Genomic DNA, 25,582 nt, shown 5'->3' with positions numbered 1-25,582 from the left:
CACAAGACAACATTAAGATAAACCTGTAAAACAAGTCTGTAAGCCAGCATACAACAAGTACACAAGACAACATTAAGATAAACCTGTAAAACAAGTCTGTAAGCCAGCATACAACAAGTACATAAGACAACATTAAGATAAACCTGTAAAACAAGTCTGTAAGCCAGCATACAACAAGTACACAAGACAACATTAAGACAAACCTGTTTACTGCCGGTAAACCAGCTAGGCATACACATTCCAGTAAGGGTTTGCATTAAACTCTAAAACAAGCAGTCATTATTAGCAAAATAGACCAAATTTGGGAAGAAAATAAATCCACAATGAAAAAAAATAACATACATTCTATTTACTTTATATAATATTAATCTATGTCTAAAATTGAGAATGGAAATGGGGAAAGTGTCAAAGAGACAACAACCCGACCAAAGAGCAGAAAACAGCTGAAGAAAATCCCGCACCCGGAGGCGGGCTTCAGCTGGCCTCTAAACAAAAATGTGTACTAGTTCAATGAAAATGGACGTCAATTCTTTCCTATGTTTTCTACATTTCTTTTGCATTTTAAATGTTATTATACCACATTGCAGTAGTAATTATTCTAAAGTTACTCTCTCATCAGCCTTCATTATAAAAATAAAGATATTCAGTATGATTGCCATTGAGACTTAGCATTTGGTGTAAAACCTTTTGTACTGATTACAATGAATTAAATCCCCATGTCACATGATCAGGTCATGTCATATAGATGATTCTCATTGATTTGACCATTGAGACAGGTCAAAATCTGGTCAAAGTTAAAAATGTCCATCAAATCAATACAAAAAATTAATTACTTTATATTACATTGAAGGGTTCAAAATGACGCTTTCCTATGTGATCCTATGTAAATCTATCCATAATAAAACAGTATAAGTACAAAATGTACCGAAACTAGAAAAATTGTGAGCAGTTACATAATACATACAAAATCAAATCAAATCAAATTAGTTTATTTCCGATCATTATAGAAAACACATTCATTAAACATTATTATATGATTTGTATAACATATACAAAGATAAACAATTTGTGAGAGGAAAGCTTTTTTTTATCATTGTTTATAAATTTTAACGAAATAAAGCACATAATTGTTTAGTGCTTTCATCTCATCCAATGTTTGTTTTTCGAATCAATTCTTTTAATTCAAAACACAGAAGAATTTTTAAAAAGGGGTTAACAGACATCAGCTAACAGCCTGCACCAAGAAATTGCAATTTATACACCAGAAAGGTACATGTAGCTGTAAATCTGCTCTAGTAAGGGTAGGGTTGATTTCAGTTCCTGTGAAGAGTTTTCATGTTCACCCTCCCTCTCACAGCTGGTTTCAGTTGTTAACATACATTTTGTTTTCCTTGCCCATTTTATGACTCGATAAATATAGGTACACATTGTATTGAACTGTTTCACATCAAGCATTCTAATTTTATTCTTAATTTTGATTATGGATATACAGTGTGTATCTGCAAAATGAAGATTTCCTTCCACTTTTATAATAACAAATAGTTGAAATGATCTGGGTGAAAAAACAATACCAAAAACAACATCTTGAAAGAATAGTTTTGACAACATTTTTTGTGTTATTTGGGCATATGCACATGACTCCTGATATGCAGGTTTCAGTTCAACCACTAATGGCAACACACCAGGAAAATCAGGCAGTGCAATACAATAATCGGGCACACTTGTGTGTTTTGTAACTTTGCTATCCCCTATACCTCCTGATGTTGATTCAGCAACATGTATTCCTTCATATCCAGCTGAAGACTCCAGATTTATCGGTGACAGACATAATAAAGATGAAGAGTTACTTGAGCCACCCGAGGGAGTGCTAATATATGATGTGTCATACCTAATTTGAGTAAATGTGTTTTCTAAGTCACCAAAAATAGTTTCCGCTACAGTATTGGTTGTATCATGAAGACATGGAACAAAACCTTTTATGTTGGGCTTTGATTTTTTTACTCTGAAGACATTTCAGAAGCGTTTTAACCAATTCATGAATCCACATTTTAGCCTGACCATTTTCCATATTCGTTGCCATGGCTGTTACAAATGCTGACACATATTCTTTCTGTTCTGTTGAAATCTTTTCAAATGCTTCCTTCACATCCTTGTCTGTCTTCAGGCTTTTCTCGGATGACCAAAATTCTTCTTTCTCATGTTTTACACAATTTAGGTCTAGTACCTCTATACAATGGACTATCTCCTTCCAGTATTCCTCTGTTATTTCAGAATGTTCAAATGACAGCAAAAAACTATTTATAGATTCATAAAAATCCTCCAAGGTTAATCCTTGCAGTGAATTATCACAGTCATAGACTGAGTATGAAGTCTCAGGCCAATCCTTTTCTTTAGTGAAAAATTTTACACTTTCAATTTTGTTTTCAAGTGTTGAATCATACAGTGTCCTGACCAGTAAGGCTCTTTGATTGTAACTCCCCATCCATGCATAAACTAATTCGTTCAGCAGTTCTTGCCCAACAAGGTAGGTATTATGTCTTTTCCCCAAAACCGATTTGAACTGCCTGGTGAAGCTGCTTGACGCCATCTTCTTCTTCACATCCTCAGAAAATACAGAAAATTAATATTACTAATACCTTTTTAAAAGATTTCCCAGGAGCAGAACTATATGTAATTATGTCTGGATATCTCTGTATTTATATAATATCCAAAAGCAGAATGAGGCACTAAAAACATCTAAGATACAACGAACATTTGGTGGGAGTCATGTGTAAGGCAGGACATTGAATAGATTGACCAATCACATTGCACAGAGAGAAAAATCCAGTATTGAAGTTCAGTTTGTTATCTATTTTGTATATTCACTCTGTTTTCCCTAAACATTTTTCAATGGATGTGGTAAAGACTGAAAAGATAATGGTTATGAATTTTGATGGATGAGGGCTAGAGTAATAAGGAATTTTGAAGGACATGATCTTAAAGGTTAAAGCACAAGAGCCCACAGTGCAATAATCCCTCTAAGGAAAGAAAAAAAATGAAAAGTATCATTATGATCTATAGACTAAATCAAAGGATTCCTTGTGTGCTGCTTTTATCCAAAACCAAAAATACAAGATACATTACAATTAAGTGTTTAGGTCTTATTCCTATATATTTACATCAAGTTTTCTACATTCTACTAATTTGGTAGTTAATTTTTGTGAAGTTTGCACTGGCAGACTTATTAAAAATTACTGTACATGGTTTTGGTAAAATTGAGAATGGAAATGGAGAATATGTCAAAGAGACAACAACCCAACCAAAGAGTAGAAAACAGCTGAAGGCCACCAATGGGTCTTCAACACAGCGAGAAAAGCCCGCACCTGGAGGCGGGCTTCAGCTGGCCCCTAAATAAAAAAGTGTACTAGTTCAGTGAAAATGGACGTCATACTAAACTCCAAAACATATAAATGAACTTGGTGGTTGTTTTGGATATAATTGTACTACTGTGGATCTAATATTATTATTCGTTGGGTGCCAATGTTCGTGGGTATAGATGAACCACGAATTTAAATGTTCAACAAGGTATTAATTTCTTATAGGATTGTATGCAAGCTTTGACAAAACCATAAAATCAAGTATCAACAAACATGTAATTTTTCTTCAATCCACGAAAATTGGTACCCATGGAAATACACCAATCCACATATATATGCCACAAATTGTTGCGTTATTGATGATTTTATTATATAAAGGTAGCAATGACTTAGCATCCTGTATACATTATTTGTACAGTCATCATAATTAAAAGTTCCAGTACATGGGACAAAGGTTCCACCAGTACATGGAATATTTTTTCCACCAAACCTAAAAAAAAATGTCATCTTTTCACAACCCCTTCCCATTTAATTTAGCAAATTTAAAGGCAAAAAAGATTACTGTGCACTGTTTCAAGGACAATGGGAATTCTGTAGAAAAAGAAAGCCGCAGGATCTAAGCATAAAGCTTCACAACAGATTTCAATAATATAGGATACGACCATTCACCTAATAACATTATTATATTTACAATTTATTTGCACTGTATATTAGCCTTGGGAGTAACAGCAAATAAAATCATTACTTAATCATAATAAATATGCTAGATTAAAACAAATACTGATGAAGCCAATAACATCTTAGCATTCTGTCTCGTACTTCTAATACTCCATGGTTTCTTCTGCCCCAGTGTAATTAATCTAACTTACTGGCAAAGACATAACTCGGTTAACTAAAAACCAAATTTTTGACAACGCTGAAGTACCTATTCTGATAGAAAGATCATCATCTAAATTTTTGCAGAGAACGATATTTAATCACACAGTATTGATAAATAATGCAACTTTGAATCTCAAAATTTACATTGTAAAGTGGAGTTTAAATTTCTCGATTTTGCAGGGCCAATTTAAAAATAAGCTGTTTACACTTCTTGGTTTCATGTTAGTGTTTTTTCTTGTCTCAGATTCTGAACTTCTTTATGTTTATACAATGGGATATTTTCATGATTTTAACTCAATTGCGAAATTAGTGAAAAATAAATGCTCTGCCAAAAAAAATTCGTTTTTCATTTATATATATTTGGTTCAATCTTGTTTTTTTTTGTAAATCTACACTTTAAAAACATCTTGATTAAACTAATCATAAGCAACACTTAATCTAAAAATTCCCACAAACTTAGTGAAAAGAGTATACATGTATCTCAAATCAAAAGTATGTCAATAAAGATACAAGAAAAAGCATATGCGATTTTTTAAAAGTCCGGCAGGGGCCTCAGTGGCCGAGTGGTCTAAGTAGTCCAACTTCTGTATCACTAGCCTGTCGACATTGAGGTTGGGTGTTCAAATCCTGCTTGTGGTAAGTACGCTTGATTCCAATCTTAATTGATTAGGATTGTCAGAGGTTCTCTTCGGGCATTTTGTAGGCCCTTTATACCAAGAACATGTGCACGATCAACGCTTTTACAACCCTCCTTAATTACATTTTGAAGCTAGAACCATGAAATAAAGATTTTTATAAAATTCTTTGTTTGTTTTTCTATGCATTGCTGTGAGGTTGTCATGGGAGGCATTTTGCATTTTATTGGGAAATAAATTCTATTATTGGAATGCCGTGCGATTGTCGTCTGTCAATCAAAATTGTGTAACATACATGTAATGTAATTATGATCAAATAAGAATAACCATTATCAGTCTCTTGCAAACAAACGAAATGTTATTTTCAACTATTTAAGTCTTCAAGTCTTTTTCGAATGTAATTTATAGAATTCAATGTTTGCAGTAAAATCCACTGGCAAGTTTACATCAAGTTTATTTAGTTAAAGTTTAACTAGTGAATCATTTTTAACTTATTTGTAAGAAAACTGTCATTTTATGGTCCAGATTTCAAGAAAGTCAGCTTACTTCTTATCTGTTTTACATACAACAGACATGTAGATCAAATAACTGGTCTAGTATACAAGTACTTTTCAAATTCCATTAATAAGACATCAATACATGGTTTGAAGTATATATACAAGTGGTAACAGATGACACTCATTTTACCTGATGTGACTCATCTGTTTATATGTGCAACTGCATAATGCACCTTCACTTGTCACAGATGTCGTACATTTCACTTCATTTACATAAATGTTTGTAGAAATTTAACTTCTACACAGAAAAGTGTTGACATTTGAAATATTTTTTTTTCTTCCCGAATGAGTCAAAATTTAACTGGTACTTATACATGTGCATTCAACATATTTAACATGCATTTAAATACATGAATTAGGTCCATCTGTATGAATCACGAAACATTACAAATACAAGGCCAATATTTTGCAGCGTTAACATGGGATTCTAAGATGATAGACAGATCAACGTAATTTTGAGACATTGCCATCTATGAAACAATTCCTAATTAATATATAACCTCCATACTTCTTATATAATAGTACCAAGTCAATACATGTAACTGTTTGATTTGACTTTCAATATCAAATAAAAAGGAGAAATATGGGGTTTCTCATGCCAATCAAATTTAATAGCTAATATCAAACTTTTCACCATCATTACATCAAAAACAAACATCATATTGTTTTTTTTATAACTAGATAATCAATAGTTTAATGATCAGTTCCCAGAATGAACTAAAGGCAAACAATTCATATCAATTTATATGGCAGTAAAATCAAATCAACAGTTCAAAACATTACAAAAGACCGGAGAAACATATATCCTTAAGTCTTAGTTTTCACTGTGCTTTTAACATTAGACTTAATTTCATACATTTCATTTTTTTTTAATCAAGGTCAGGATATGAGTTAGAACTAGAGAGAAGGGTAAGATTATCAAAGGCAGATTCAGGGGGAGCCTAGAGGGTGTATTCCCCCCCCCCTTTTTTCATTTTGCATAAAATCGTCTTTCCCATTTATAAAGGAAATAACTAGTGTTGTCAAATCGAACAGTTTTGCATAACCAGTTACTCTGATAATCTTTCCACAGATTAACCAGTTAACTGGTAGTTAAGTTGATGTGTAAAAGCCTTATCGTTACTACCCTACAAATGTATGTTTTTATGATAGGATATCCTTGGGCATTATAAAGCTAGACTTTGAGCATTCCTGGTGGAGTTTAACTTTTAATAATCCAATTCTTCAGTATCTACTATGAAGTTTGTAATACTAGTAACTTCAGATTGAGAAGAAGAAAATAATGTGAAGTGTTTCAATTTGAGATGATTAAGCGTGTTACTCTTACCACCAAATATACATTAATTCCATTCACATGAAACCTTGGACAATGGAGGTGGCATATTTACTTGTAGGTCTACGAAATATTACATCAAAAATGAAATAATGAAGTAAATCGTAAAATCACGGTAATCAGCTACAACTTTTCAATATACATGTATGCTAATTATGTTTACTTTAGATCTTGCCCCAAGCTGATTGACAAGTTGTCTTTGTGCTAATTAATTTTGTAAAATTAGAATGTTTTCAAGGTTATCAATAGCAATCAATATACTGGACAATTGATCCGTCAAATTAATTACCATGATGATCATTTTAAAATTCAACAAAATGTATTAATGATTTCAATACACATTTATATCAAATCTATAGAATTGAAAAAAAGGTCCGGTTAACCGGTTAGCATGTTTGGTATTCCATATTCGGTCCTTCCGACGGTAATCTGGTTAATCGTTGACAACTATAGAAATAACATTACACCCCCCTTTCCTCATACCATGGACCCCACTCCCACCTGATTTTGTCTATTTTTACAAGTTTATGCTGATTTATCATGTGACAGACATACATGTACAACACATGTAGCTGAACCTTAGACTACCACTCACTCTAACATTTCTACTGAATTATAGAAGCTCACTTAGCCTGATGCCCTTGCATATAATGCTAGCTGTTAATATCATTTCCCACATAAATATGTTCATTCAAACTCATGTCAACCAAGTGCACAAACTTATTACCAGTAATAACATTTCTGAGCTCCTTAAAACATTAACAAGTAAGAAACGCTCTAGTCCTGACAGTCAATTTTCCTACCACATTCCAATCAAAATATTTAGGTTATCTAAAATGAGCTGTCCGTCTTCATTGTAAAATAATCTTTAAACATATAAATGTAAACTGGAGTACAACAAAAAACAATTTTTGTCTTTGATAAATTGTACATTCTTTGGTATCTTTACAGAATTACTTCTAAGATTAAGATCCCTAATGATTCATAGATGTCCATATTGACATGACAATTCAGAGGATGAATAATCAAATTGTACAGTTTGGTTTGTAAACCATTTCCCTCTCACCATCTTTTGGCAATGTCACTCAGAATAAACATTTATAAATAGATAACAATTAGGATTAGAATTCTTAGTGAATCACCAATTATTGACAAACCTTGCAAGAATAAACAAGAAAATAATTGTCTGGATTCTATACAACACAAATCGCAGAGGTTCTACCAAAATGCATCAAAATTAAATTTTATTAACTTTCTGATTCACTCACAAAAAAGTATCCACATCATTTGGGCTCTGGTGGATAGTTGTCTCATTGGACATCTTTTTATTTACATATATATATACAACCAAGTGTGTTTATATTTGAATTAATAGAAAAAGGAGACTGTATAACAGACCACTGGAAAGACAAATCAAAGTAGAAAAAGAAAGATGAAATATGTTCCACTTTTCAGGAGTTTGATATACCGGGGTATGTCCTTCTTATGATACAAAACTTAGTTGTAGACATAATCAATCCTCTAGAATTCTATTACAGAAGAAAATGGAGACATAAATTCACAAAGGAGATATTTTTCATTGTTAAACCCCAACATCAAAATACGACCTCTGAGAACTTGTGCCAAAAATTGTTGGTATGTATAAACAATGGAATGACATAACAATCACTGTTTAGTATACCAGGCAATAACTTATTAATTGAAGTGTATGAAAATTGCCAAGAAATCCTGTTCCCCAGGTGGTTAACGATATTATCTGATTTACCTCCCCTTGAGGAAATCATAAATCACCAACCCCCTGTGTGTTCGAACTGATTATTTCTATAATTGAATTAAGACAAAACATTCCGAAAATGACAGAATCATTCCTGTGTGATGATAGAACTAAGCTTTGTAGCAGCAGACAATTGATTCATCTTATAATCTGACTGGTACAGAAGGTTATGTTCAGGACAAGGTCAAGGTGACATTAATACAATATGATAGGAAAGTGTTTGGGCTGGAAGTCCAGAATTGAACTGTTTATCCATGATACAGAACAAAGAGGAGACCATAAATTCTTGCAACCCTTTCTGAAGATCATAGAAGGCCTTTTTGCCTGTGCAGTTCTTTTTCTTGCAGACAAATCTCTCAACACAATGTACTGAATTTAACATCCAGATTCCAATTAAACAGGTTATTATACAGCTGACACATTCTAACTGAGACCCCTCACAAAGTCCAGATAACTGTATTTCTTTACCCCAGTTAACCTTGGAGTCACAAAACTTAATACAAACTGAAGAATATTTTCAATTTAAAGATTTAAAGCCTTATAAGAAATGCATTGATATCAATGAATGATCTATACTTGTTGTAAATGATATTTTCTTTTCTTATTTTACTAAGGTCAATATATGTAATTGGATATTTTTATCACATACTGGCAGGTGAAAAAACTATTAGTGAGACATTTTAATGCAATACTTCATCCCTAAATTTCAATGATCTCACAGTCAACATAACTTAATTAACAGAATCAAAATATAAAAATCTGATCTAGGTCATAATAATCCTTGCCAATTGCTGACAGCTGTTTATCCTTTTTATATTTTGTTGAAAACTGATTTATATTTTAATTAAAAAAGTACTATAATAAAAACAGGTTTTCATCCATCATAAATGCATCAACAGTATTAGATTTTCTGATGGGACACATAAACAAGATAAAATACTGGCAGGCTACTGAATATCCAAACTATTGGTAACACTGTACAGTAAAACCCTATCTTACATAAATTCTGTCAGGTTATTTTATATCCAAAGTATTGGTAACTGTACAGCAAAACCTTATCTTACATGAATTCTGTCAGGTTACTGAATATCCAAAGTATTGGTAACTGTACAGAAAAAAACCTATCTTTTATGAATTCTGTCAGGTTACTGAATATCCAAAGTATTGGTATCTGTACAGTAAAAACCTATCTTAAATGAATTCTGTCAAGTTACTCGATATCCAAAGTAAAGGTAACACTGTACAGTAAAACCATATCTTACAAGTTCTGTCAAGTTACTCAATATCCGAAGTATTGGTACCACTTTACAGTAAAACCATATCTTACAAGTTCTGTCAAGTTACTCGATATCCAAAGTAAAGGTAACACTGTACAGTAAAACCATATCTTACAAGTTCTGTCAAGTTACCCAATATCCAAAGTATTGGTACCACTTTACAGTAAAACCAAGACTTAGAAATAACAAGTGAAACTGCGAGCTACTGCTCACTGATGATACCCCCAGCCCAAATATGCATTTGTTGTTGAGTGATGAATCTGAAAACGCATCACACGGTATAGCTGACTTATATATATAAACCCTGAAACCAAATTTCAGAAATCCTTGTAATGTAGTTCCTGAGAAAGATGTGACGAAAAATATTCATGGGACGGACGGACAGACGGACGGATGGCCAGACAGAGCTAAAACAGTATACCCCCACTTTTTTAAAGCAGGGGTATAATTATGTTAATTTACTCAGTGAATATCAAAGATTTCGGTAACAAACAAAGTCTGAGATAAATTGTGTCCAGCTACAACTAAACTAAGGGTTGACCATTTGATTCTGAGGGGAGCCATGTTAGTTTGAAAATACATATTCTGACCAGAGTAGAAAGTAAAAAAAAATACCAATAAATTGAAAATAAAAATTGGTCTGATAAATTTGAACATAAGCATTCCGATCCAACAAAATTTCCAAGCCTCTCCATCAGAATTAAATGGTCACTTTCTATTTGTAATACATGTAGTATTGGCAACATTTGACAGTGAAAAGTCGGTCTTCCTTAAATACATGTACTTTCAACCTAATGAATATAAATGCACACCTAATTATAGTTTTTGAATATTTGTACATGTAATACTTCTATGTGACATAGTTTGATGCTAGTATAAAATAAAACAATGTGTATATTTTGTGTTGAAAGAGTTTGAACTGATCCATAATTAATAATGTATCAATATGTCAATTTAAGCCAAAGGAAAACAACAATTTCCATGCCGAATCTCATCATACCAGGTATGTGGAATGCAGTGTACATTTGTATGCGTTCAAGAAAAGTAGGCCTATCTACTGAGGGTTCACGTAAAAATAATTTATCAGCAAATGTTAGGGAATTCAAATGAAATTCAAACAGAAAGCGTTACTTCCTTTGATTAAATGAGAAACTACAAAATCTTCAATCTTTTCTCACAATTTTCCTTTTTCTCAAACCATAAAATTTTATTTCAACAAATTTCAATGAATTGCTATATATTATGCATTTCATAAGAATTGGAACTGAAGAAATACTTACTTCTATAGAAAGTAACTATAAATAAAGTAAGCAATGCATAAGCAAAGCAAAATATAAAAGTATACAAAATATATCTTATATCAATTAAAGGTGCGAGGTACATATGTAGATCTCAATGAGACAGAAACCCAATGACAAATTATTAACAAATTTATGGAATGACTTTATCAAATACAAACCGATTGAGCTCTACGCCAGCTATTTGTTGTTGACCTTGAAGCAAGAGAGGCAGTGCTTAGGCTAGGACTGTTACCAGGAAACTGGAATACAAACAAACAAAAGCACACACAATAAACAAGGCAAAATAACATAAGCAAACAACAACTATGCAAAATATAATAGTAGCATGCAAAAAAAGAAAATATATACATGTATGAAAATACAGAGAAAGTGCAAACTCAAAGAGGAATAAAAATTATGATCACTAAAAATGTTCAAAGAAAGGCGCATTTGTGCATATGTAATTGTATATTGGTTTTAAAATAAAATAAGAAAATAAAAATGTTTTTTTTTGTTAATGATGATCAGTATATGAACATGTGTTTTGATTTATTACATGTATAATGGTCATGTGTACAGAGCCTGAATAGTTTAACCTATATACCTTTTATTTGATATGGACCTGTCTCTATTCTGGTCATTGCTATTATGTAACAAATTTTAAAGACCATCCTATTGTTATAGTACGGTAAATGTGTACATGTATGTTCATGTACTACACAAATGTACATACAATCAGTTCTCATTTGCAACTTCTAACCCCAGATATTCATGTACAGAGATTGGACATCATTGCTAATGATACAACTATCCACCAGTGGCCAATACATGTACAGAGATTGGACATGATTGCTAATGATACAACTATCCACCAGTGGCCAAAGGACAAGGATGTAAAAAACTATAGATCAACTTACAGACTTCAACAATGAACAAAACCGAAACCATAGAGTAAGCTGTAAAAGACCCAGGCATGACAAAAAATGTGAAACAGGACCAAATGAACTTTGTTTAGTTTGATTATGCAACAAAGTTGATAATGTTGGTTGCACCATTTATTACAGTTTTAAATTCAATGTTTTTGCTGTATACATGTATATTCAAGATTTCAAACTGATTTTTTTATTTTAATATCAACTTATCTGTAACAAAGTTTTTATAGTATACATTTTATACAATATAAATATTTCAAACCTGGCAAGAGGAGGACATGTCTTTTAAGTTTTCACCTGCACTTCTCTCCTATATTTTTACCCATGACATATAATTTTTTTCAGGATTTTCCTGTGAGTCAGTTATATACATGTACATTGCCAAATAGAATTTAAAAATTAGTTTATGGCTCATTTTACACAATAAAGAAATTAGGTTCTTGAATTATGATAGTATGTATGTATACAGCATTGTAATTATATATATTAAGAAAGTGACAAAATGATCAAAAGGCAAAGGAATGATTATCAATGATATAACAAAAAATTTCAGTAATTTTCAATATCACAAGTACACTTTTTGTATTTGAATTCAAGATATAAAGTCAACAAAATGTTTGAAAACGTGAAAAGCTGTACAGGAAAAGGTAAAAAATACGATCCTTCACACATACAAGCAATTCAAGACCCCACCGATACTGGCTTCTTCGGTAAAAATAAATAAAAGATGTCAACATTTTAACCCTTTCATACATTAATGTAAGTGACTACTTTAAGTGAATGATTTAATGGAAGGTAAATTGTCAGGTGAAAATTTTTTTACCTGAGAACACCTTGTCAAGGTGAATTCAGGGGACAGTTAATCTCATGTATAACATAACATTTTTGGTAATATTACATGCTATATAAACTAGTCTTTTGATGTCTCAATTCATTTATCCTGGCCATTGTAAACTTTACATACAATGCAGAGGCAGATTTAGAGGGTTTTTCAGGAGGCCAGGGCCCCCCCTTTTGTGGGAAGAAATTTTGTTGATTATATAGGAAATCACTGAAGCATGACTGGAGCGGGCCCCCTCTTAGGCAGTCATGATCAGTGCCCCCCCTTTATGAAAATTTCTGGATCCGCCACTGCAATGTACCGTGTAAAAAACACATGTTCATTAGTATTTGGATTTTAAGTACAAAACATATTCAAATGTATATATTTACAATGTTCTAGAAAAATATTTATAAGCACCTGTCAATGATACATGTACCTTACGTAATACATCTATCTACATGTAAGGAAAGAGATAGGTCCTCACTTCGCCACCAAAAACAATTATACAAGTAACATGTGCACATACATGAACATTTGTGTAAATGTTTAAATGTAAATCATATACCCATTTTCGCTGACAATCAAATTTAAATCATCCCAGATTTTGAGAACTAAATGTTAAATCTTTTAACCTTTATAAATGATACATCAGGAAATGAAGGTGTTAGATGCTAACCAGATGTCATGATAAGTGCATGCATGTAAATGCATATACATGTACTTTTACAAGTCCCCTCGGGCTTCCTATAAAAAGAGTTCCCAATATTTAACTTTTCCAGTAATCAAATTCAGTCAAGGTTTTAATCAGGGTAAACATAAATGAATATTAGATATATTAAAAGGTGTCTGGTTAAAGAAAAGAAATGCTATCCAGGCAACAACAATATAACAACAGAACGACAGGTCAAACACCTACTCGCTGCATGAGGTCTAAGAACAAATTTATGTTTCACAATTGTGCACCAATCTTTATACAGTTAGTATCTTTATAGTATAAGGTCATGTTATGATAAATCTGTTGTCATGATTATTTCACCTGTTAATTTCAGGGCTTACCAAGAAAACTTTTGATAGGAAGACATTTTAGTATTTTTTTTATAAAGTAAAGGTATTCAGATCATTTTGCATACATGTATATAATAAATACTGGAGAACTTATTTCAGCACATATCAAGATTTTGCCTAATTCCACCATTTTATTATTTTTTTTATAAAGTAAAGTTATTCAGATCATTTTGCATACATGTATATAATAAATACTGGAGATCTTATTTCAGCACATATCAACATTTTGCCTAATTCCACCCTATATTTATTACATTAAACTTGAACAAAAGCTTCTCCCTCAAATAGCCAACCAGGTAAAGTGAGGACAAATAAATACAAATATAAAGACTACAATAGGTCTGATTTTAAATTAAATTTTCTATTTTCCATTTGGCATTCAAAAATACAGAAAAATAAATTTTAATAGATTTCTTTCAAAGTTCATGTAAATTGCATCTATTTATATCAGCTCTCAATCAGATATATAAAATGTATAAAGAGTGTGACTTCACAGTGACTGGTCAAGATTTCATTTTCTGATAGCATTGATGACATGAAGCTACTGGTATAGAATATATATGTAGTTGCTTTTATACAGAAGTACATTTGTTTCAAATGGGTAAGGATATTTTACCATTCAAAGAAAGTTAATAAATTAACATTTTCAACATGCGAGCTTTAGCAAGCTAGTCAAAATTTAAAATTCAGCTATTGTGGGGGAGACATCATGTTACACATGAGCAAACAGAAGCAGAATTTGCTTCTCCTATACATTTTCAGTGTTAAGCCTGTGATTGAATAAGACAACAAATGAAGCTACTAATAAGAACAGGTCTTGATGAATAAAATACATGTACCAATCCCAGCACTAGAAATTATTTGTTAATTGCCTAAGATAATTTAACCCACGCATCTGGCTAACAGTGGTATCAAAGTGGCCATCAATTCATGGTTTCAGAATCTAATGCATTTTGGGTAATTATTTAAATAGTGTATGCCAATCAAATGTGATTGGTTGACAATATAAAAAGAAGATGTGGTATGATTGCCAATGAGACAGTACTCTCCACAATAGACCAAATAACACAGAAATTAATAGCTATAGGTCACCGTACGGCCTTCAACAATGAGCAAAGCTGAAATGACAAATGTAAAACAATTCAAACGAGAAAACTAACGGCCTAATTAATGTACAAAATAATGAACGAAAAACAAATATGAAACACAGCAACAAACGACAACCACTGAATTACAATTAATAATAATGGATATTCAATTATGAAATTACAAGTATTACTTTAGATTCTGAAACAGCAAATTGGAGGAACAATTTTCTCCACTCCCCTGGCTTTTTCGGCATCAGGTTTTATTTTTCCAGAGATGTGGACCTGTTGAACGTTAATTCAGATTAACCTGACAGTGCTTTGCTGTATTGAACTTTGACCCTGATGCTTTCAAAATTAAAGAAAGAAAATTGAACATGCAAGCATCATGATCTTATTAATTATTTCTATTTAATTGTTTTTATAATTTGACACAAGTTTTCTATGCCAAAGCTATAAGATGGATGCATGAACTTTATTTGTGAAATCACAGTAGATAGAAAAAAAACAGGTGGTTTGAATCAAAAACCATTAAAAATAAATATCAATGAACAATGATAAAATTAAGGTGATCAAAACATGTGTACATTATAATTTGTACATGTGTACATTATAACTGTGACTGGATAAAATGTTTTATTATTATTGTTTTTATGCAGATCCTGAATTCAATAGATTGTTTTCTTTAAGCACATTTTCTTCTCAATGATGAAGGAAAACTTCCATCAAAGAGTCTGACATAATTTTAGGAGTTTTTAGGTTAAAAAAAAGGTGCAAAGCAAAGCTATGGCAGAAAAAAGCTGAACTACTTTGTATAAAATTTCAAAGATACATGTAAAAGACACTGTTGGATAAGACTTTGTTTACCAACAGTTTGTCATGTTTGTATCAAGGTATGAGCATGTGTGTGGAATAATGAAATAATAGACAAACTTCCAGTAAAAACAATGATCTAAAAATAGCATTGTAGATTAGAAAATCTAATTAGATTCTGATGTATTATATCAGGTGAACAGGAAACGCTTGATTAAACGGAGCCTTGCGGGTGATTAAAACCTGCTGTTTAGTATACAGGTGGAGCTATATTCTTTTGTTGTATACTCAGACAGAAAATTGTTAAGAACTTCTACGATAAACAAATCCACAATCTACTGCCTTACACTTGTTATGCAAAACAAGTTATGAGAAACATTTTAAACCTTTTGTTGCTTGGATATAGATTTATAAAAGAAAAATGTGGTTTTCTGTATGTATTAGATACACATTGAGGGCGTTAGCCCGAATGGGCGTAACTAATTTACATCAAGACATTATGGTCAATATCAATAATTTAGGAGGGGGGTTGTTCAGCGATTTGATCATAAGTTATTGAATAGCATGATAAATGCAGGGTATCCCAATTTCATTTTACAACATCTTGGTGTAAATGTGATTATAAAATATACATGTAGAATAAAATATATTATTTCTATAGTCATGATAGTAATGGAGATTTTTCAAAAGAAAATACAATGCACATGTAATGTACAAAAAGTGTACATGTCAGTATTGTCATGATTATTGCAATATGTACATACTGGCTAGATGTACGTGTATTTCTCTATAAGCTTTGTCTGGATCTCTAATACTCTGTGATCAACCGATCACTTTGATTTTGAAAAATTGTAACAAACATGTAAAAAATGTCCCAAAAATGTAAACAGAAACTAAATATTTTTTGTTAATAGACAGTGAAAATCAACTTTATAAAAAAGTACATTTGGCAACAAAATTAAAATACATTATGTAGCTTTATACATGTGACTCTCCATGCAACATCAAGGGAGGTAACTTACTTGTTGTTCTGATGGAGTAAATGCTTCATCGTCACTTTGATCTGTTTGATCCTGATCTGAATCTAAAAATAGATACAATTGGTTATAATTTAAACTGTTAACACAGAGATATGTCTCGCCTTTTTGTTATATTAAATTAAAAGTAAAATGCAAATGTTGAAATTAAAATAGCAATACTTTTAACATGCAAGTTATGCAAAATATTCAAAGTCAATAAACCATGACTGAGGGGGTTGGCCCAAATAATCTCATTGGAAATGAGATGAGCCAATGCTTATACAACTGCATGCAAAATATCATTGACCTACCACTAGTGGTTCCTCATAAAAGAGGGACGAAAGATACCAGAGGGACAGTCAAACTCATAGATCGAAAACAAACTGACAACGCCATGGCCAAAAATAAAAAGACAAACAGACAAATAATAGTACAGATGAAAGAACATAGAAAACTAAAGACTAAGCAACATGAACCCCACCAAAAACTGGGGGTGATCTCAGGTGCTCTGGAAGGGTAAGCAGATCCTGCTCCACATGTGGCACCCGTCATGTTGCTTATGTTATTACAAATCCGGTAAATAGTCTAATTCGGTAGGTCACATTCATGAAAAGGGAAGGGTATTGTAGTTAGGACATAAGGAACATATCCGATATCATCTGTGAAACGGCTATTCCATAACATCCAACTAACTCGTGATGGTGCAAAAATTAAAATGCATGATATTAAGTACATTAGGATACATTTTTTTTGTACTTGAACTACCTTAACTAGAGGCTCTAAAGAGCCTGTGTCGCTCACCTTGGTCTATGTGAATATTAAACAAAGGACGCAGATGGATTCATGACAAAATGATTACTAAGATTTACGAAAAATTGATAAAAATTGATTATTAAGGGCAATAACTCCTAAAGGGGTCAACTGACCATTTCAGTCATGTTGACTTATTTGTTAATCTTACTTTGCTGAACATTATTGCTGTTTACAGTTTATCTCTATCTATAATAATATTCAAGATAATAACCAAAAACAGCAAAATTTCCTTAAAATTACCAATTCAGGGGCAGCAACCCAACAACAGGTTGTTCGATTCATCTGAAAATTTCAGGGCAGATAGATCTTGACCTGATGAACAATTTTACTTCATGTCAGATTTGCTCTTAATGCTTTGGTTTTTGAGTTATAAGCCAAAAACTGCATTTTACCCCTATGTTTTATTTTTAGCTGTGGCGGCCATCTTGGTTGGTTGGCCGGGTCACGCCACACATTTTTTAAACAAGATACCCCAATGATGATTGTGGCCAAGTTTGGTTTAATTTGGCCCAGTTGTTTCAGAGGAGAAGATTTTTGTAAAGATTACTAAGATTTACGAAAAATGGTTAAAAATTGACTATAAAGGGCAATTACTCCTAAAGGGGTCAACTGACCATTTCGGTTATATTGACTTATTTGTAAATCTTACTTTGCTGAACATTATTGCTGTTTACAGTTTATCTCTATCTATAATAATATTCAAGATAATAACCAAAAACAGCAAAATTTCCTTAAAATTACCAATTCAGGGGCAGCAACCCAATAACGGGTTGTCTGATTCATCTGAAAATTTCAGGGCAGATAGATCTTGACCTGATGAACAATTTTACTTCATGTCAGATTTGCTCTAAATGCTTTGGTTTTTGAGTTATAAGCCAAAAACTGCATTTTACCCCTATGTTTTATTTTTAGCTGTGGCGGCCATCTTGGTTGGTTGGCCGGGTCACGCCACACATTTTTTAAACAAGATACCCCAATGATGATTGTGGCCAAGTTTGGTTTAATTTGGCCCAGTTGTTTCAGAGGAGAAGATTTTTGTAAAGATTACTAAGATTTACGAAAAATGGTTAAAAATTGACTATAAAGGGCAATTACTCCTAAAGGGGTCAACTGACCATTTCGGTTATATTGACTTATTTGTAAATCTTACTTTGCTGAACATTATTGCTGTTTACAGTTTATCTCTATCTATAATAATATTCAAGATAATAACCAAAAACAGCAAAATTTCCTTAAAATTACCAATTCAGGGGCAGCAACCCAATAACGGGTTGTCTGATTCATCTGAAAATTTCAGGGCAGATAGATCTTGACCTGATGAACAATTTTACCCCTGTCAGATTTGCTCTTAATGCTTTGGTTTTTGAGTTATAAGCTAAAAACTGCATTTTACCCCTATGTTCTATTTTTAGCCGTGGCGGCCATCTTGGTTGGTTGGCCGGGTCACGCCACACATTTTTTAAACTAGATACCCCAATGATGATTGTGGCCAAGTTTGGTTAAATTTGGCCCAGTAGTTTCAGAGGAGAAGATTTTTGTAAAAGTTTACGGACGACGGACGACGGACGCAGGACGACGGACGACGGACGACGGACGCAAAGTGATGAGAAAAGCTCACTTGACCTTTCAGGTCAGGTGAGCTAAAAATCAATTGATTTAAATGTAATGGCTCTACAACTATAAAATGGTTTTCTTTACTGGTCAATATCATAAAATATTTGAAAAGAGGCAGATTTAGGAGGTGGAGGGGGTTTTTGCCTTACAGCTATATATAAATGGTTAACGCATAAACTTTTTAACAGTCCCACTCCTTATGTTGCCTTGGTGGACCTCCCTTTTTCAAAATCCAGGATCCCCAATTGTTGACATACATTGTACACATATTGTACATTTCATCAATGAACCTGTGCCTTACATGCCTTAGCTGACTTGGATACTTGTATACATGTATGTAAAATACAATACAAATTCTCCATATCCTCTGAACAGAAGGACAGAACAAAGTGGCTATTGTATTAAAATTTAACTTTATCATGTTTATATCACAGACTTGGTCTGGTGTTATATTTCATTTTCTATATTCATAACATAAATGATGATAAATTTGTTTACATTATACAGCTAACTATCTGAGATAAACAAGATATATACATGTACAATGTATTTGTCATGATTCACTTCAATTAATGCACTGATGTAATCCTCAAGTGCGCATTTATTTACATGTATATTTTCAGCTTTCCGTTAAAATACAATGATCAGAAAAAAAAACAATGATTTCAAACCAAGTTTTCTCATCATAAAATTGAAATATTTTGGCCTTTTCCAACCTTCCAAAACCAGACATTTTTCTTCCATCACCAGTATGCTACGTACTGAAAATTGTGTTTGTTTCACCATCTATAATGTACAAAATCTGCCAATTTTTCAAAATGTGTTCAATAAGTGCAACATGAAAGATATTCATTCAAGTTAAAAAAAAAAAACAAGCTATATATACAAGTATACCGGTATACATCAGGATATATATATGATTGATTGATTGTTGGCCATGGTTGCTTAACGTCCAGTGGCAAATATTTCATGCATATTCAGGACGAGAACAAATTAACAATAAATATAATAGGTAGGTTCTGTAATAGATTAAGGGATTAAGGTCGGAGAAATTTAGACTGCCACAGGAAATGAGGGTATATTGGATAGGGACAGAAATTTAGCCTTGCAACAGGTCACCTACAGACCCCTCATAGAGTTGTTGCAAGGGTTCTTAACGTGCAAAGAGCGTGGCACTCTCTTTACACGAGGCATCAGATTTAACGTCCCCATTCTGACCGGACGTGGCTGCAAATTTGTACATCCCGCACAGCCAAACGGACGCCCCACTTTGGCGAGGGTTTTACTGCCTGTCGGAGGAAGACCAATGGTGACCATACTTCTATTCCCCAGTCACCCTTGGGGGTTAGGATATATATACTATCATCACGAGTCATAGATATACATGTAGTTAAAATACATGTAAAAGATTTTCAAAGCAATCTTAGTCATGTTAGGATGGAGAAAAATTCTGAAAAAGATCTGGACTGAGTAAATAGAATTTTAAAGTTACTGAACAAAACAATTTAAATATTTTTTTTTGTATCTTACAAATGTACTTCTTAATCATGTTAATATGAAAATAAGTTTGAAAGTCAATCCTGAATGTAGTTACACTGTCAGAACGGCAGTGGGCCTGCAATCTAGACTACTGGTCAATGAATTCTGTAACTGAAACTGGTGGATGCCAGCCATCTAATCTAATTAACACTTACCAAAAGCATGTCCATTGGATTGTCCTGAACTAATTATTCCATTAGGAGCTGGCGTAGATGTAGCTTGTGGAAAATGATTTGATATACTAGAATCTATCAGTTTATCTGGAGTACACACTACCATTTTTTCATTTCCATTCATTTTTGGAGGAGTTCTAGATAAAGTTTGTTCTGGAATATTTTCTTTTTGATCATAATCCATACTAATTCGAGGAGATTCATGTTTGGGAATTGTTTGTAAAGACTTTTTGCTAACGGGACTTATGGGTTTTTCTATTTCTGAATATGGCCTTCCTCCTCCTGGATCACCTGAACTGGACTTCTCCGAATGAGAAGGAGTGTGTTCTTTACTTGATGACCTTCCCCTATGTTTTGAACGTTTTGGTGACTTTCGAGGCGAGGGCGAAGGTTCACCATCAGCATCTTTGTGTTTTGTTGCCTTTTGTCCTGAAAGAGAAAATCAGTTTAAAATAATGTATGTGTGAATGTACATGTATGCATAAAGCCAGGACTACAACTTAAAGTACAAATGTACAAAAATAAATCTGTTGTATGGCCCAGCAATGTTTTTTTCTATTGCTTTGAAAAAGAAAATCAGTTTAAAATAATGTATGTGTGAGTGTACATGTATGCATAAAGCCAGGACTATAAATCAACGTAAATATGTTGTATGGCCCAGCAATGTTTTTTTTCTATTGCTTTGAAAACCCAAAAGTAAATTCATTATCCAACTTCAAATACAAACATTCAAATTACTACATATACATGTAGTTAGGAATACCTGTACCCACCTCTGTTAATGAATAAACACTACTATGACTCCTTTTATTTAGCTGCTTATCAAAAAAATAAGAAAAGTTATAAAATTTAAATCCTGAGCACTGCAGATACTAAGCCCAATCCAACTTTGTCTTTTTTTTAAGTTGAGATAAATCTTTAAATTATCAATCATGGCCATCTCCAATCTTTTATAATTTCTTTAACAGGGAAACAAATAACCTGACATTAAATTTTGATCCCACATGATGTTACAGTGTAAGTGTATAAACAACTGTGAAAAACCTACAAATCCTAGTGTCATGGTCACACTGAAAACTTAAAGGCATTTACATGTACGTATACATAATAAAAAGTAAACAAACTGAAGTTCTAGATTAAATTTTTTACTTGTCAGCTAAGTAACAATGTATTTGCACCTTTATTACACCTTGCTCCAATACACATGTACATAAAAACTAATTGCATGTATACAATAAACTGTAATGGGCAGGTAAATCACAACAAATTAATACTTATCCAAACATCAAACTGTTATCAGTGGTTTTGAAGGCCTGTCATTTGTGGGGTCTAGTGATCTTTGGGGTCAGAAGGTTATTACCTTTATTTTAGAATTTAAATCAAATTGTCAAATAAACAAAAAGCTTTGACAAAGCCAACAATGATAACCATTACAAACACAAAGGTGACAATGTATTATGTGATGAAATCAACACTTTACTAAGGGTTATACATTGTACATGAATACTAAAAATACCAATTGTCTCAAAAAAAAAAGAAGAGATATACATGTACATGTACCTACATATATGCAACAATAATGTCCAATCAGTTATAAAGTTGTTTTGTCAGCAAAATTTAAACTCTTAATTCTAATATACATGTAATTGTGCACACAATGACACAGAGGGGTGAAAGGGTCTAGATCTTTTAAAATAAGAATAACTGAAATAAACTACTTGAACATGCATTTTTAAACCTCTTACAGCTCTTGGGTTCACTTTCCAACCTTACCTATCAATTCTATTTCAATGATGGACATTTTATGTTAGATTCATAACTTGAGAATTGTTTGTGCATAGAGATTTTAATTTCATGTAAATCTACTAAACCTAATCACACATGTATTCAGAATCAATGTACATATATCCGAAATTTTAAACACATTCTAAAAAAGCTTACTGAATTTACTGTGTGAAGTGTACTTTTTTTATCATTAACAATAATATTTAATGTATTGTGTAAATATTGACTTCTATATATAGAGCTTATACATAACCAGTACATGTACATGTATGTTTAGCACTTCATTGTACTGTGTAAACAAAATAAAACATTCCACAGCATGGAATTAACTGGTTAAGCTGCTTAAAAAACCAAACATTCTCTTAAAGAAGTCCAGTAATCCAATAATACAGTTAAGTACCTAGCCTTGTTGAATAAAAATGTTGATGGTATTAAACAGTGGGACACTTCCTTTGTCAAGTGTTCATCTTTATAGTAGTTGCTGGGGTATAAAAACTGGTGCTACATTGTATATATTCTATAATTCACTTTTATTTTCTACAGGAATAAACTAATGGTTCAACAGCTCTTGTATATATTTGTACCAAGTATGCATTAAGTTAATTTTGTAGAATATTTTCATACATAAAGCACTGATCATTCACATGTTGTGCTAAGTTTCTTTAAAGAAAACATATACCAGTAATTTGTTTCAGAAGGGAGGTGAACAAAATAGTTTGTTTCTGATGAAAATTGTGGAAAAAATCAACAATGAGTTTCAAATACCCTTTAGAATTTGTTGAAGATGGGATGTAATTGTACATTTATGTGAAAGCCTTATTATATCTTTGGAAATATCCTTACTTCAAGTATATATTAAGCAGTATTGATTGTTGGTTGCTTAACGTCCAGTGGCAAATATTTCATGCATATTCAGGACGATATATAACAGTATTAATATTATTTGTAAAAATTAGATGTGTTCAAAAAAATATCAAATTGAAAATTTTACTGCAGAACAAAAAAACAAACAAACATATCCTTTGTTTTTCTATTACATGTAGTGCGGGAGCACCCACACAATTACACCACATTTTGTCCTTGTACCAAGTCAGGCTATCTGAGCCATATATGTGTTGTCTCTTTTGTTGTGGTCTATTTTATCGAGTCAAGTGATGGTCCAATAATTCGTGTTGTCCATTTAATATGTGTTACAATTATGTATGTACATGTAAAATTCTACATTTTGTATATACATAGCTTACTGGCACAACTTTAGATTTGTTATGCAATTAATTATCTGTAGGTTTACATGTATTTTATGCATACAATTATTTACCAGTGGTCAATTATTTTGGGAATTCTATATTGAATCAGAAGACATCTTCATAACTACATGTACAATTGTCATTTTTTTTTATGTACATGTACCTCTACATTGTAGTGTATATGATTCATCCTACAGTGTTTTATCAAGAATGTAGCCTAACAACTGTGTTATGTTTTTATTTATTCAGTAATCAGGCTAATTAGACCTAAAGTAGTTTCATGCAGTTCGGAATGTTATCAGCATCTCTTCAAGGAATCAATGAACCTTCATGCTTCATCAATTTGCCAAACCGCCATCTTGGAATCAAATTATTCCATGCATTTGCCAAAACATTTTGCCATATTTTAAGTATCTGATTTGTTTTTATTTTTCATCGTAAAATGTCAATAAACTTGATCTATTCAGGTAAGTGCATCGAAAATTAACCATTGGTGTGTGGATACAAATTTTACAATCACATGCAACCGGTCTCCGACGCGTGTTGATTTCATATCAAAATAAATATATATTGTTCCATAAAACTTACCCATTTTGTGTGTTCTTTTGATCTTTAGTAGTTTAATACACTTCCTTACAATACGATAAACATCTCCGTAACATTTTCATTCGAGCTTGTTTGGGAGAAGTAGGCGAAATGTCAATACATTCATTGAACAGGATTATTCCAATTTTTTCGAGGTGCTCGGAAATAATAAGTTTTTCCGCAGTTAAACGGAATGTAGTTCAAACTGAATTTATTTTCTAATTTTGGACAATTAAGATTGATTTTGATTTTGAAATTTTCTACGGGATGTTATTTGCATTAAAAATTGTCTTTACATTTATTTCAATTATATGCGTGCTATTCTCCCCTTCATATTCTTGGTATCACCCAAATTATGCTCCGCCCAAATACCCACAATTCAATAACATGGTTTACTACACATGTTAAAGTTTACTACGAAAACAGTTGTGAATGAAATTTTAAGTACGTACCAACATGACATCGTTATTGTTAATGACTGGAACTGGTGTAGCTGCAACAATACTTTTGGTTTTAATTGTGTTGATAATGAACAGGTAGGGTAATTATGTTTTTAAATGATGAAAAAATACAAATTATATAATTCAGGTTTGAAGAGAATTTTTTTATTTTTTCAATTGTATATTGTTTTCGCTAACAATTATAAAAAGTGAAAAGCTTCCATTTGCAGATATCTCTCGCAAACTGAATGAAAATATGCATCTGAAGTCTGTAGTGGGAGAAGTTATTTTGATATTTGAATTATTAGCTGCTAAATCGGAGCAAGGATTTGTATAGAATACTATACAAATCCTGGTCCAGAGCAAGCGGAATACTATACAAATCCTGGTTCAGTGCAAGCGGAGACCTGATCATCTTACAACTCAGGGTTTTTAAAGAGATATATCTAGAATAATTGCTGATGTTTAACACCATATTTAGATATAATTCACTACTTTACGTATGTCTATTATGCGCAATTTTTTCATTATTCCTCCTATGTGACAATTTAGGTCAAG

General features: G+C 32.3%; 2 protein-coding genes across 4 annotated transcripts in view; one reads left to right on the top strand and one right to left on the bottom strand.

The window, feature by feature from the left end:
• The window catches only part of LOC127733247 (actin-binding LIM protein 1-like), a 52,283-nt gene extending 27,570 nt beyond the window's left edge, over positions 1 to 24,713 (bottom strand). Inside the window, exons 1-4 of one of the 3 annotated variants that reach the window (XM_052242570.1) lie at positions 24,588 to 24,713; positions 20,950 to 21,396; positions 16,832 to 16,893; positions 11,271 to 11,351 (exon numbers count right to left, since the gene is read on the bottom strand). In XM_052242570.1, coding sequence (XP_052098530.1) covers positions 11,271 to 11,351; positions 16,832 to 16,893; positions 20,950 to 21,396; positions 24,588 to 24,591 — 594 coding nt within the window. In that variant the 5' untranslated portion in view covers positions 24,592 to 24,713. Of the gene's footprint in view, positions 1 to 203; positions 264 to 11,270; positions 11,352 to 16,831; positions 16,894 to 20,949; positions 21,397 to 24,587 lie in introns of all 3 variants that reach the window. The other 2 variants (XM_052242572.1, XM_052242573.1) reach the window with 2 other exon arrangements.
• Positions 24,714 to 24,962: 249 nt separating this feature from the next.
• The window catches only part of LOC127733261 (failed axon connections homolog), a 37,981-nt gene continuing 37,361 nt past the window's right edge, over positions 24,963 to 25,582 (top strand). The window contains exon 1 of the mRNA XM_052242607.1: positions 24,963 to 25,120. Within this exon, the coding sequence (XP_052098567.1) occupies positions 25,041 to 25,120 (80 nt within the window). The 5' untranslated portion in view covers positions 24,963 to 25,040. The remainder of the gene's footprint in view (positions 25,121 to 25,582) is intronic.

The sequence above is a fragment of the Mytilus californianus genome, unplaced genomic scaffold (genome assembly GCF_021869535.1).
Source record: "Mytilus californianus isolate M0D057914Y unplaced genomic scaffold, xbMytCali1.0.p SCAF_3, whole genome shotgun sequence".
Taxonomy (NCBI): Eukaryota; Metazoa; Mollusca; class Bivalvia; order Mytilida; family Mytilidae; genus Mytilus; species Mytilus californianus.
Note: the sequence above shows the minus strand (reverse complement) of the source record. Positions and strands in the feature narration are given on the sequence as shown.